We start from the raw sequence: 14,790 nt of genomic DNA on the forward strand, positions 1-14,790 counted from the left end.
TCTGCGCAATCTCAGAATCATAGTGCCTGCTGGCCTTCTGCCTAACCTCTTTCTCCAGCCGAAGGAACAGGCAGTTTGACATCTTAGTCATTTCCATCAAAATCATTTGCCCCCTGCATTGAATGGATGTGGGATGGAAGAATTTCCTCAGACTCTCTCACTGTTTTTCCTGTCCTTCCATCACAACAGTTTTAGATAGAGCATTTATTTGTTGAGGCAGCTCCCTCAGATCAAAAGGCTCACGCAGCTTCCCAATGTGAGCAGGACTAATCTGGGATAATTACTATATCAACTTGGGCTGACATACAGATCTCATTAAACAAATTGTGTGGTGGTAGCTTTTTGGAAAGACAGGAAGAAAACACTTGAAGGAGCCACTTGAGGAGGAGGTAGATTGGCATTCACACAGCACACATTGCTCTCATTAGGCGGCTGTTCCTGTGATAGGATTCCTTGGGGAATCTCTGTTGTGGAAATTAGTCTTGCAGGAACTGTACACCAACGTTCTCAAGGACAGAAATTTTCCTTGACTGCCCTGAAAATGTTAAAGGAAAGTTTTCCTTTAAACAACACGTAGACATATACCCCACATTTCTTACTGTTTTTGCTTATAGCCCTCCTATTCAAATAACTTGAGGGCTTACACATAACACAGAGCAAACATTTGTTTTTGTTTCTGTTCCAGATGATACGTTTTAAGACTTAGAGGAAGATAAATTTCAGTAGAATTTTGGAGAGACTTTTTATTGATTAGAATGGTTCAGGATTTAAATTAATTAACCAGAGGGATGGTGGGTTCTCACTTGTTTGGGATCTGTCATGTTCGCCGTTTCAATGTCTTTGATGCATCGTAACGTTTCGCATGTCATTAATTGGATGCGTGTTTCATCTTTCTGGGGAGGATGGGAACGGTTATCTTTTGGCTTTGCTTTGGAATGTATTTGTATTATCTACTGCGCTCAAGGTTACTTTCCCAGGCTAGCGACTCTGACGTTTGCTAGCACCTGTGCCGGGCGGGGCTGTTACGAGGGAGGCGGGATACGTTTGCACCAAGGGTTTAAGTTTGTATTTGGCGCGCTTTTGCTCATTCTCAGCTTTCTCTGTATTTGTCTTTAGTACTCTAATAAATCAGATTTCATTTAGCAGCCTCTTGTGAGTCTGAGTATTTGGGGCTAGGGCAATCATTACATAAAGCTGAGAATCTAAGTTCCTAACTCCGCTGGCCCCTGTCCAGGAAAGACAAGCGTCTAACCCTGTGAGGGAGAGAGCCCGCGATGACTGAACCCGACATCATGATGATGGAGGAAGGGGAACCGGACTCGACCGTGAGGCAGTCCGGCCGACTGTCCCAAGGTGGGGAGCTGTCAGCCATCCGAGAGGAGGCGAGCTCCGAGTCGGAGAGTGAAGCCGGGGGGCTGAAAACGGCCCCAGAGACCACCGTAAATTCTCCGGGCGAGCTACTCACCTGGGATGAGACCCAAGGAGATGCCACGGCAGCGGGGGGTCCCTCCTGGAGGCAGAGATACCCATTATCCCCCAACGTGGTGCAGGTGCAGCCAACGGAGGGCTCACCCACTCCGGATCGGATCCGAGTGTTGGAGTCCAAAATGGATTCGTTGGAGGCTATATTGAAACAGCTGAGCTTGGAGGTGACCTCGCTGCGAGAGGTCCGGGAAGAATCAAGCCAGAGGCATTCAACCCCCTCTTCCCAGGGGCTGTCCCCGGAACGGCGACGGGTGGTGCGGAGGCGCGAAGGGGACCAGTCGGTCCAGATGGAAATCGCAGCATCGCCAGGGCGATCGCCCCGGGGCCCCGTGCCGCCCCGAGCCAGGGAAACACAAGCCGCGGCAGCACCGGTGGTGGGGCGCAGCGCGGCGGGAGGCGGCATGCGAGACTTCCCTGTCAAGTTTGATGGGGACCCGACCAAACTCTCGTTCTTCCTGACGAACGCGAAAGCCTATATGGAAGAATGGGGGGCGTTTTTCCAATCGGAAAAGGCAAGGATCATCACCATTGCCACCAAACTGAAGGGGAGGGCGGCAGACTGGTATGTCCAGATGTGCCAGTCGGAGGCGCCTGAACTGGAAAGTCTCGAGGAGTTCCTCGGGGCGTTGAAGCAACACTTCGAGGACCCCTTAGCGAAGGAGAGAGCAAAGCGAGCCCTGAAGGAACTCAAGCAGGGGTTCAGATCAGTGGCCGATTATGCGCTGGAGTTTAAAGCGCTAGCTGGGAAGGTGGATGACTGGTCCCAAGCAACTATTATCGAGCTCTTCAAGGATGGCTTGAATACAGAAGTGCTACGCTGGTCCCTGGGGAGGGACGACCCATACACGCTGTATGAGTGGATCCTGCTGGCGGGGAGGGCTGAACATGCCCAGGAGATCTTTGCCCAGCGGAAGACCGCCAAGTCGGGGCGGGAGGTGAAGCCCAGCCGCCCATCGACCACCGGGGGGAAACCGGGACAACGACCCTGGGACGAGGAGCGGGAGAAGCGGTACGCAAAAGGCTTGTGTCTGAGATGTGGTAAGGAGGGGCATCGAGTGGCAGCATGCCCGAAGGCGAAGGTAGAGGAACGGCCCGGAAAACCGCCAGCAAAGTCCCCTGCATTGCCGAGGAAACAGAAAGCTGCGGTGGCTGAAACCGAGGGAGACGATGTGATGTTCTACGAAATTGAGGGGGAGACCGAAATCCCGCAGCCGGCGGGAAACGCCAGCCACCTGCTCTAAAGGGCGCCGCTGGGCAGGTGGTAGAGGACGGGCGCGAGCCTCCATCGGTGAGTGGCACTTACCGCATACTCATGGTGAAATTGAAATTGGGCTCCCAATCCAAGACTGTGGAAGTATGGGCCATGATTGATTCGGGGTGTTCCCGGTGTCTTATGCACCCCGACGTGGTGGCGGCTTTGGAGCTCCCCACGTTCCCTTTACAGCGACCCATCGCTTTTACTCAATTGGATGGGTCCGTGGCAGGGGGCAAACCGGTCACCCATTTTACAGGGCGTGTAGCCTTGCAACTGGGCAGTCACCAAGAAGGGTTGTCTTTTGTCGTGGCTCCTGTTGGGGGACCATTGGTGGTGTTGGGGGTACCCTGGTTGGTGCAGCAAAACCCCCAAATAAACTGGGTCTACCGAACTATCACGTTTAGGGATGGGTTTTATCAAGCGGCAGAGGGGAAGGGTGCCCCAGAGGAGATGGTGGGGGTTGCGGCAGCTGCGACTCCGCCTTACCCGGCCTCTCCTCTGGAAGGCTTGCCGGCCGAATACTGGATGTTTGCTGATGTATTCGGTGAAAAGGAAGCTGATCAGTTGCCCCCCCATCGAAAGACGGACTGTGCCATAGAACTGTTGCCCAACACCCAATTGCCTAAACCAAAAATTTATTCCATGACGCAGAAGGAACTGACTCTGTTGAGGGAATTTGTAGACAAAAATCTGGCGCGCGGATTTATTGAGCCGGCGAATTCACCCGTGGGGGCGCCGGTTCTTTTTCGCCCAAAAAAGGACGGGACATTGAGACTTTGTACGGATTTCCGCGGATTAAATGCCGTCTCAATTTCCAACAAATATCCCTTGCCATTGATAAAGGACATGTTGTCACATCTGGCTAAGGGAAAGATCTTCTCTAAGCTTGATTTAAGAGAAGCCTACTATCGTGTACGAATCAAGCAGGGGGATGAGTGGAAAACTGCATTCAATTGTCCGTTGGGAGCTTTCCAGTATAAGGTGTTGCCGTTTGGGTTGGCTGGGGCCCCTGGGGTATTTATGCAATTAATCAATGAAGTTTTGCATGAACATCTGTTCAAAGGTGTACTAGTGTATTTGGATGATGTGTTGATTTATACTGAAACCATGAAAGAGCATGTAGCTCTGGTAAAGCAAGTATTGTGTAAACTCAGATCTGCTGAATTGTATGCCAAGCTGTCGAAATGTGCCTTTCATCAGACCCAAATTGACTACTTGGGGTATAGGATTTCAGCTAAAGGCATAGAAATGGACCCTGCCAAGGTGCAGGCTATCATGGACTGGGAGAGTCCCCGCACCCGCAGGCAACTTCAAAGTTTCCTGGGGTTCAGCAACTACTACAGATTGTTCATAAGGGGGTTCGCTGAGATTGCCTTGCCCCTAACTGAGCTGCTGCGAACCAAAGGGGTGGGAGATACTAGGAGAGTCAAGAATCCCGGAGCGCTGTTGAGGTGGACGCCTGCTTGTCAGACGGCGTTTGAGCAGCTGAAAGCAGCCTTCGTCAAGGAGCCCATTTTACAGCATCCTGATCCCTCAAAGCCATTTGTTGTACAGGCAGATGCCTCCGATTATTCTATTGGGGCATTGTTGATGCAAAAGGACGAGGCAGGATGCCTCAAGCCCTGTGCCTACTTATCCCGCAAATTTTCCGAGACTGAGAGGCGTTGGCATGTTTGGGAGAAGGAGGCATTTGCCGTAAAAGCTGCATTGGAAGCTTGGCGGCATCTGTTGGAAGGGGCAAATCATCCCTTTGAAGTATGGACTGACCATAAAAACTTGGAAGCTCTTAGTACCCCTCGAAAACTGAGCCCCAAACAGGTTCGTTGGGCTCAATTTTTCAATCGATTCCATTTTCAGTTCAAATTTATTCCAGGGAAAAAGAACTTCTTGGCTGATGCCTTGTCAAGGCAACCTCAGGACTCTGGGGCAGCGCCAGATGTGGTAAGCACCCTATGGACGGCGCCCCAATTGGGCATGCAGGCTGTGACGCGAAGCCAAACGCGCGCGCAGCAGCCGCCCACCACAAGCGCTGTTCAGCCAAGTGCTTTGTCAATTCCCTCCCAGTTGCAACAAAAGTTTCTCAAAGAACTAAAAACGGATACTTGGTTGCTTGCGAATAAAGACAATGTTACTTTTGACAGAGGCTTCGCTTGGAAATCCGACCGCCTCTACGTTCCTGAAAGCCTCAGAAAAGATGTGTTACTACGTTCACACGATGACAAACTCGCAGGTCATTTCGGGTTTGTAAAAACCTTGCACCTCGTTCGGAGGCAATTCTGGTGGCCCACATTACGTAAAGATGTTAAAGACTACATTGCCTCCTGCACTGTTTGTGCAATGTCCAAGCGCAAGGCGGGCAAGCCCCAAGGACTGCTGCAACCAGTGGCAGCCCCTTCTTCCCCTTGGGAGGAAATCTCCATGGACTTTATTGTCGAGCTACCGCCCAGCCAACGCAAAACGGTCATTTGGGTGGTCAAAGACTATTTCTCCAAACAGGCTCACTTCATCCCTTGCGTGTCCATTCCGTCGGCACGTCAATTGGCTCGCCTATTCCTTGTACACGTGTACAGGTTACACGGATGTCCCTCCCGCTTGATTTCGGACAGAGGTACACAATTTACCTCGCAATTTTGGCGGGCGTTTCTCAAGCTGTTAGGCACGAAGCAAGCCCTGTCCACGGCTTGGCATCCTCAGACGGACGGGGCCACTGAGGCGGTTAACTCTACTTTAGAGCAGTACCTTCGAGCTTTTGTGAATTATCAGCAGGACAATTGGGTAGACCTCCTACCGTTTGCTGAAGTGGCTTACAACAATGCAGTGCATCAAAGCACTGGCCAAACCCCATTTCGGGTAGCTCAGGGTAAAGACTTTGTACCTATCTCTGATCTACCGCAACCTCCAACAGCTGCAGTCACTCCAGATGATTGGACAACACAACTGGCTGACTCCTGGCCAATGATTCAAAAGGCATTGGCTGATGCTCAAGCGGATTATAAATTGTATGCTGATCGGAAGCGGGCCCCCCAACCTGCATTCCAAGTTGGGGACTCGGTGTACCTTTCTACCAAGTTTATCAAGTCATCACAACCTTCTAAGAAACTTGCGCCTAAGTTTGTGGGTCCTTTCCCGATTATCGCTCAGATTAACCCTGTGACTTTTAAACTTGACTTGCCTCATAACCTTAAACGCTTACACCCTGTTTTTCATTGCAGCTTACTCAAACCGACTATTCCTTCTGACCGCTGGCATCGTCAACCTCCACCTCCCACCCCCATCATGATTGATGGTCAGCAGCACTTCGAAGTTAAAGAAATTCTGGACTCTAGACGCCTTCGCAATACTTTGCAATATTTAGTTCGGTGGAAACATTTCCCTCATCCAGAGTGGGTCGCTGCACCAGATGTAGCTTCCCCTGTTTTGGTGGGCCGCTTCCACTCTGCTTATCCCACAAAACCGGGTCCCTAAGTGTATTTCTAGGGAGGCGGTATGTCATGTTCGCCGTTTCAATGTCTTTGATGCATCGTAACGTTTCGCATGTCATTAATTGGATGCGTGTTTCATCTTTCTGGGGAGGATGGGAACGGTTATCTTTTGGCTTTGCTTTGGAATGTATTTGTATTATCTACTGCGCTCAAGGTTACTTTCCCAGGCTAGCAACTCTGACGTTTGCTAGCACCTGTGCCGGGCGGGGCTGTTACGAGGGAGGCGGGATACGTTTGCACCAAGGGTTTAAGTTTGTATTTGGCGCGCTTTTGCTCATTCTCAGCTTTCTCTGTATTTGTCTTTAGTACTCTAATAAATCAGATTTCATTTAGCAGCCTCTTGTGAGTCTGAGTATTTGGGGCTAGGGCAATCATTACAGGATCTTAAAGAAAAGCTTGGCTAGCCATCTTTGGGGTGCTTGAATTCTTAATTTTCGACATGAACTAGTGTTGTTCTAGATGGAATGAAAGGTGCCCTCCACTTTTATGATTCTGTTATCACCTTGTAAGGTACAGATATGTAATATAATGTTGAGAATTATTTGGAAATATAATTGAAGAACATTCAGTGATACTGTGGTTGTCATTGTTATTAATAATAAATGACAAATAATTGAATTCATAAAGCTTTAAGCATGTTTTAAATTTTAATGTGAAACTGCACCAAAATGTGCCTGAAGCATCTTTGTAATGCTGACAGCCAGTATTTGACTACAGTATATCCATTCTACTTCTTTGTTAATAACAATATATGTGTAAACTCAGTTACTCTAAAATTTCCACTTGGGAGCTCTGTGGCGTGTGATTCAGAAATGAAAACTAGGGATCTTTTTTAGAGATTTCTTAGTAGTGTTAACAAACCAGTTCCCAGCTGGAAAATCTAGAGCAGCTAAAGTGACATACATGGCTTTGTAGCATCACCAAACAATTTTTTTTAAAAAAAGCCTGTGGTGATACAGATTATTTGTGTGGCCTAGCCTAGGAAGAGCATCTCAACTGCTGATGGGTGTTTTTCTTTGTTTTGAAAGATTGGAAATGTCTATCTTTTCCTTATCTAGAGCATAACTTATATCACCAGACACCATTTTATTTCCATTAATGTATCACATTCTGGGGCAAACCATTGAGCACAAAATGCTTTAAAAGCCTGTTGGAAACAATTGCAAGTTGCTCTCATGTCTCCCCAGTGCTTTCTCTGAGCACAAAGCCTTTATTGTGAGGTGACATTTCACAATGCTTTCCTCCCTTCCATAAATGCCGATAATTAGAGCATCTCTGTCTCCCCTCCCCCTTGCTTTTTACGGCTTCTGCTTTAAAAGCAACAACTGCCTTCAGTTTGCGGCAAATCTCCGGAATATATTTGTTAGCTGTGATTTGTTAATTAGATCCCCCACCTTCTGTGCTGCTTTAGAAATGCGTTGGGCACTGCAGAAGTGCAAACAATTTGGGCTGGCAAGAAATATCCGTTCCAGATGTTCAGTGATTTTATTGACTGCAGTCAGTGACATGCATCCTATTTTCCGGATAAAAAAATTTAACCAGCAGCCTCTACAGTGAATCAGAGCAGAGGATGAAGGTGATGGGAATTTGTTGCTTTTTAGCATTTAAGGGGGAAAAAAGGCATCACTGGTTCTAAAGACACATGATAAAAGATGAGTAAACATCCAGCTGCCATGTTACTGTTCGTTTTAATTTTTTGGCAGACCTAAGCATCCCATAAATAGAACCATTTATAACCAAATTAGCAGCAGTGGATTTAGTTATTCAGTGACAACTCAACGTACAGGGCTGAATTCCATAATCTTTCTCAGACATCCATTGTCTTTTACTGACAATCCATTTAACAATCTTGGTTTTCTAGTACCTTTTCCTGGTAGAACCAAGAAGTCTTTGTCCCTTGAGGATGCCTTTCTTTAAATTTCAGTCTCTTTGCTTAAACAGAGAGAGGGAAAAGTAAGAACAGGGTACATCTTGATTGCATCTGTGAGTAGACATTAAAGACATTGCATAACCTGCTGTATTTTATATACAGAATTAGGCAACCTTCTGGGGAGGGGCATAGTGTCAGGGTATCTTTGGGCACATTGTGCTTGTTATACCACAGCTGGTAAGGTTTGTTGGAACTGTTGATATTTTATAAAAATTAATTTCAAGTACATTTTAAAGAAGCAGCTGGTGCATTTTGAATTGTATATAGGTAGACTACTAGACTACCACAGGAGACTTGAGTCAGATCCCCATTTAGTTACGATGTTCACCAGATGACCTTGGGACAGTGGCCCATCTTTCAGTCTAATCCACTTCAAAGGATTGTGGAAGAGGAAGTAGTTTTTGGGTTTCTTAGAGAAGGGAAGGGTGGTTAAAAATTCACCAATTGTTTCATCAATGTTAATGATAGTGCAGTCTCAGAAAATATATATGTATAACCCTTGACTTGAGGACCAAGATATAAAAGTAGTATTTTTGTCCATGCTGTTCCATAAGACATGTTTGGCATACTCAGAAGAATGAGTTACAGAATCCTGAAGCAGAGAAATTAATTAAATGTGAGGCTTCTAAGTTATGGATGCAATTTTTTAAAAAGAAAAAAGTTATTGCTATACATTTAAGCACAAATACAATGCCACACATAAACATTTTTCCTGACTTACTGTATATACAACAGCCTTCCCCAGTTTGGCAGAACTGCAGCTAATGGACTGCCTAGGAATTCTGTAAATTATAATTCCAAGGCATCTGAAGTGCAGTAGATTAGAGAACACCAAGCTAATACAGCAGCCAGAAATTTTTCGACCTGTGCTCTCATATTGTCATTCTCATGTAATTTTTTTTGTAGAGAGGATTCAAAATTGTGGGTCCCAAAATGTGCTTTCTTAATCTGCCTAACTTGTGAATCATTCTGCAGGATGTATGCTTTCTGTGGCATTTTTCGATGCAGAGCTTCTCTTTCTCTTCCCTTTTTTTTAAAAAAAAGAAGGAATTAGATATAAACCATTACCTCTATTATGCTTTATTTTTAGCAGGCAGGTTGCATTATTATCTTGGATTACATAACAGTCTTTTGTAAGGGATTTTGCTTCATTAGAGGATTCAGCAGCAAAGCAGAGAGATGGGAAGGAATTCAGGGAAGATCAGCAAAACAATTTACACCAGTCCAGCTGTTATTTTTCCTTTCCTTTCAGTTCCCCCTCCCCCATTAAAACCTATTTTATGTCAGAAGGCCTCTATTACAGAGATACTACATCATAAGCAGGTTCACACAGTCCCTGCCTTTTCTGAGTAAATCTGCAGCACGCTATTCCCAGCTGCAGAGGTGACATTGGGATAAACTGAGAGAGTTTCAGGGAAAGCTGAGTTACTTACAAGCAAGCCTCTTCTTGCTTAAAAGCTCTGGACGATTACAATGATAAACAGACTCTCTGTAAGTAGGTCTGGCTCAACAATATTTGTGCCAGCCTTCTGTTTGGTCTGTTTGATCTGTTAACCTTGGAAGGATTTTCAGCTGCCATCTCTTTTCAGCTTGATAGGGTCAGAGAGATGTGACCTGTGAAGTCTCCTGAGTTCACTATCTAAGGACAGGAGATTATTCTGTATATACGTACCATTCTCTTAAATTGCCACAGTTCTCCATCTTTGACTTTAATGCAGACAGTTAAATTGCAGAGTAATCTGCAGAGTCCTTGGTGCTCTCTGAGCTTGGTTGTTTGCTTGCAGATGTTTCATTACACGACTAAGTGGCATCATCAGTGCGAGTGAGTGTGGGGTTTGCTCCCTGTTTATATGCAGTGACTTGCCCTGCCAGTGTTGGTGGGGGTGTTGTTTTCTCCTTGGTAGTTCCTCGATTAGGGTATTGTTTTCTGCTTGTTTGTTTGTCTGGGGTTAATCCCTGCTTATCTGGGTGTTGGCTGCTGGGGGGGATGTGTTCTGGTCTTTTTGTTTCTTTCTGAGCTGTTCCCTCCAGCAGCCAAGGGCAGCCAGTTTCTTTGTTTATTAGATTTAGATCCTGCCTTTTCTTCAGGATCTCGACTTTCCTCCGATTTTTAATGTGCTTGGGGGTTATATCTAGTGAAGTAAAATGTAGTCCACAAAAGTTTCTTAGAGTAGTCTTTTAGATGTCACAGAGAATGTTATTTTCCTTATTGATGAGATTTTATTTCCTGCTTGTTGCAGGTTCTTTTTTATACCCAAATTTTTATTGCCTCAGGCTCAGAATGATTCCCCAAAAGTACTGAACTCTACAACTGAACAAGTAGGGTGGTAACTGGCATGCTAGCCAAAACTAAGCAGAGGCCCTACAACCATTACCTCCTGCTGCAGTTCAGCCAGGAGACATGAGTCCCAAGTCATGTACCTGTTCCTTCAGGGGGGCATAACTGTGTTTAGAACAACCATTGGAACTGATAGTTCCAGAAAGCCAAGATGTTTATGGACAAACAGTAATTCCACCTTGCTAGAGCTTGTTTCTTTATATCTAGGCCCTTACACTTCCCAGACATCTCCACAGAATTTCCAGCTGAGCCTGGGTTGGCAGTGTATAATCAAGTATCATCAATTACCTCTCCCAGTAGCTTCATATAGATGTTGAATAATACTGGGGAAAGGACCAAACCCTAGGGTACTCCACACTGGAACAACCACAGATGCTAACTGCTCTCCCAGTATGTCAGCCCTCCAAGGTAGATCAAACTTGGAAACAAAGACTTGTAAGCTAATACCATTTTTATTATAAGGTTATAGTAACAGAATCTTGCAAGTCTGAATGTGCTTTCCCCCTCCTTCCCTTTATCTTCATGAGAATTAGGGAGGGTCATGTCTGAGATGCTTTCTCAAATTACATTTCTGCCCAGGGCTCAGATTTCTTTTATCTGACTGTTGTCTTGGTTGCAGCTCTTCCTCCTGTTCCTCAAGGTTACTCCTTCTGCCCATTACACGCTATAACTGCCAGCCATTCAGGTAGGAGCAGAACACCATGGAGCCACTACATAACAGTGCCCCAGCCCTTGCAGGTGGTTGGAAGGACACCAGATCAATAATATTGAACCCTGCTAATGGGACCAGGAGGGGTACACTTTCTCTATCCAAGTCCTGATAAAAGATAAGTGTTTCAGTCATGTGTCCAGGCCTGAATATTGACTAGAAAGGATCCATATAATCCACTTCTAGGATTATCAGCTTCACCAGCTTCCAGGGCAGAAGTTATCCAATATGGCTGGATCTTCAACAGAGTATGCACTACCACCTCATTCAAGAAAGGTGGGGCAACATACTCTTCCTCAAAGAGATAGAAGCTACTTCCTGAATCCAGCCACACACATGCAGACCCATGTCAACTTTAAATCGTTTTTTTTTTAGTTCCAGAAAAGAATTTTGTATATTTCTTGTATAAATGTGCTTTCTTCTGATGTGATTATAGGCTCACATATTGGCTTGATTGAACATCTAGCTTGGGGGCAACACTTAGCTGATCTTGGCTGGTTATGAAAAATAAAATAGAGTTAGTAATGCTGGGTAGGAGACACACACACACACACACACACCAAAAAAATCCCAGGACTGTAAACTAGGCTGGGAAGTCAAAGAAACGTCCTGCAAACAGCAGTAGCAAACCACATCTGGATTGTTGCCAAGAAAACTACATGGTCCTGTCCATGAAGTCAGTAGGAGTTACACGTGACTTGAAGGAGATTTTTTTTATTTAATACCAAATATATGCACTGTTAATAAAACGGGCAGTTTTGACAAATCCATAAAGGAGAGTGAAGTGTCAGGATTTGCACAAAGGCAAAGAAAGTTATGCAGTGCTGTTCCCTGCAAAGGAGAAACAAAAATGCCATACCAGATTGATGGAAATTCAACTGAACATTTTGTTGGGTTGGAGAGGATAGTTGAAGAGGTGCTGCTGTTGATAAGCTCTGTGAACAGGGAGCGAAATTTAACATCTTCCTCTGGCTCCAGACAATTTACCCAGCGGGAAAGGTTTTCATATGTTTAAATATATCGACACTGTTTATTCAAACCTGATATTAGGAGCTGCTCAGAAAAACAAGAAGGGCATTGTGAGAAAGTCACTGCCTCTTTACTGAGCTGCTAACTTCTGTGTGAAGAATTTAAGAAGTGGAGCAGAAATCAAGGACAAGGTATAAGAATAAGGTTCAGACTGTTCCAGTTTTGTCTATATATGGCAATCAGGTGCAGAAGAAGTAGAGCTGATGGAGAAATATATTGATGGTTGAGTCCTACACATACCTATTCAAAAGCAAGCACCCTTAAGTTCAGCAGAGCCTACTGCCAGATCAATGGTGTAGACTTGCAGTCTAAAATAAATATTTAAATTCTGCATATTCCTGATTCTGTTGAAGTTTTTCCATGCATGGAATTGTAGGATTCATATGAGTTCCCCTGCCACCATCTGCAATGTGTAAGATTCAAGGTTCCCATTCCCCTTTTATATAAACCAGCAATTAAAACTACAGTCATTATATAATTTACTTCAGAAGAGTGATCCCACTGGCTTTAGTGAATCTCCTCTGGAAATAAACGGTTCACAGAATTGCACTTTAAATAGCATTACTAGAAACTCAGACTGGGATGAGGCTCTTGAACCTGCTGGTTTTCCATTCACAATCTTCCTTTCTCTGTTGTAGGTGGACGCATCTGCTCCTTTTCCCCCTGCATCGAACAAGTTCAAAGGACCTGCTTAGCTTTGGAGGAACATGGCTTTACTGAAATTAGTACTTCGGAGATCCTGCTCAGAGTGTACAATGTTCGAACAATTAGTTTGCCAATCCCTGATTTTGGGAAAGCAGCTGAGGATAATTCCAACACTGGGGTTGATGGAGGCAACCTATCAAATGAAGATGCCTTGCATCCAAGTCTTCAGCAGGAAACTATCCAATTCAAGAGCGGTGTGCCACTTAAGGAAATGGTGGGTCACACTGGCTACTTGACCTTTGCTACTAAAAACCTATTTTAAATACAGGCTAGAGAGGTTTTCTGCTGCCTGCCCTCTGAATGTAGCTTTCCCAGCTCTTTGCTTCCTGGGCGATTCCATATATAGTCAGATTGATATTTTGTTTAAATAGCTACACAGGAACACTAACCAGAGCTGCCTTGGCAATATGCTGCTGTTCTGAAACAGTGCTTGGCTAGTCGTCAGGTAGGAAGATGGATTATCAGCTTATAGGTACAAAGTAAAAGTAACAGGAATATGAATATGAATATATACAGTGTGTGTGTAGCTTTGTTTTGCTTTCTGACATTTTTTCCCTCTAAGAGGGTATGCCATGAGGATTTTTTTTCACACCTGAATATTTGCTTTAGAAATATATTGTATTAATTTTTTTAAAAAAGAAGAATATGAGAGAGGCCTAATGTGGCTTTCAACTAAGGCTGTTAGAAACTACATCATGCCAAGTAAACTTATTTTTTATTCATATCCAAAAAGTGCTTTAGAGTGCACAGGGACATACACCAAGCTCTTGTCGGCAGTTCCCTAAACCAAATGCATATTTTTCTGGGAACACACAACTGCTTCTGCATTTGAGCCCAACCCTGTGGAAAGACGAAGCTGCTTTCAGTAATTATTGAAGGGGCTGCAACGTGTGCACCCCCTGCACTCCAAAGTACCCGTTGACCTTTGAATCCAGTGCAGTACAGTCCTGATACGTGAAGGTGCTGGCTTTGCCACTCACTAGTGAAGAACAGGAGCTTTGAATAAAGCATGGATTCATTAGAGTCTTTCTGTATAGAAATATGCTGAAATTGCTATAAAGGTAGAATTTGCCAAGCAACAGGTATTACATGTGATTCAAATGAATGGGGACATTCTCTAGATATAGGATATACTTTTATACCTACATGTGCACACACAGCTCATGAGTGCAGTCAGTTTCCTCATTTGCTTCACTGGGTGGATATCATTCGGACACACTATTTCACATTTGCAGATGTGTGTCCTTCCATTGGAATGAATAGAGAAGCCCTTTAGAGTGAAGCAACACTGTGGCTCAATCCATCCAGGGATTGAGTGGTTTGTCTGTCTCTGATTTAACACAGTACATGAGCCCAAGCCATTATGATTTGTTCAAGAAGCTATAATCTGGCTTATCCTAGCTGTGGGAACCCAGTCTCCATGTGTATTGAGTGCCATCATGTCAAAGTCAAGGCTGAAGAATCCTATTGACATCCTTTGTAAGCCTGGAGTGCTTTGTTTCAGGTTGTCATTCTCCAGCTATATGGTTTGGAACATGCCAGTATAAATCATTGGGGCTACCTCTTGGAGTAAGTCACTTAAGGCTTATCTTTAGACATACTTTCCATAAGAGAGCACAGCCACAGCTTTTTCCTATCAGTAGAATTCAACACATTTGCTGAAGACAAGGTAGTCAAAGGGTTCTCTATCGTTGGAAACCACAGGCGCAGGGTATCATGACTGAATACAGTTGCTGCTTTCTGCCTGCAACAATACTGTGCAGGAACATTTGCGTTTCTTCATCTACTCATTGTGTGGGTAAATTCTAAATACAAATACAAATCTCTGTAGTCATCAATAAATGGCTATGTCTGAAA

At 44.8% G+C, this 14,790-nt stretch overlaps 1 protein-coding gene across 1 annotated transcript in view; it reads left to right on the plus strand.

The window, feature by feature from the left end:
- TRMT61A (tRNA methyltransferase 61A) overlaps positions 1-14,790 on the plus strand; it is a 57,879-nt gene extending 43,089 nt beyond the window's left edge. Inside the window, exon 4 of the mRNA XM_063290373.1 lies at positions 12,867-14,790. Coding sequence (XP_063146443.1) covers positions 12,867-13,195 — 329 coding nt within the window. The 3' untranslated portion in view covers positions 13,196-14,790. The remainder of the gene's footprint in view (positions 1-12,866) is intronic.

The sequence above is a fragment of the Candoia aspera genome, chromosome 1, assembly GCF_035149785.1.
Source record: "Candoia aspera isolate rCanAsp1 chromosome 1, rCanAsp1.hap2, whole genome shotgun sequence".
NCBI lineage: Eukaryota > Metazoa > Chordata > Lepidosauria > Squamata > Boidae > Candoia > Candoia aspera.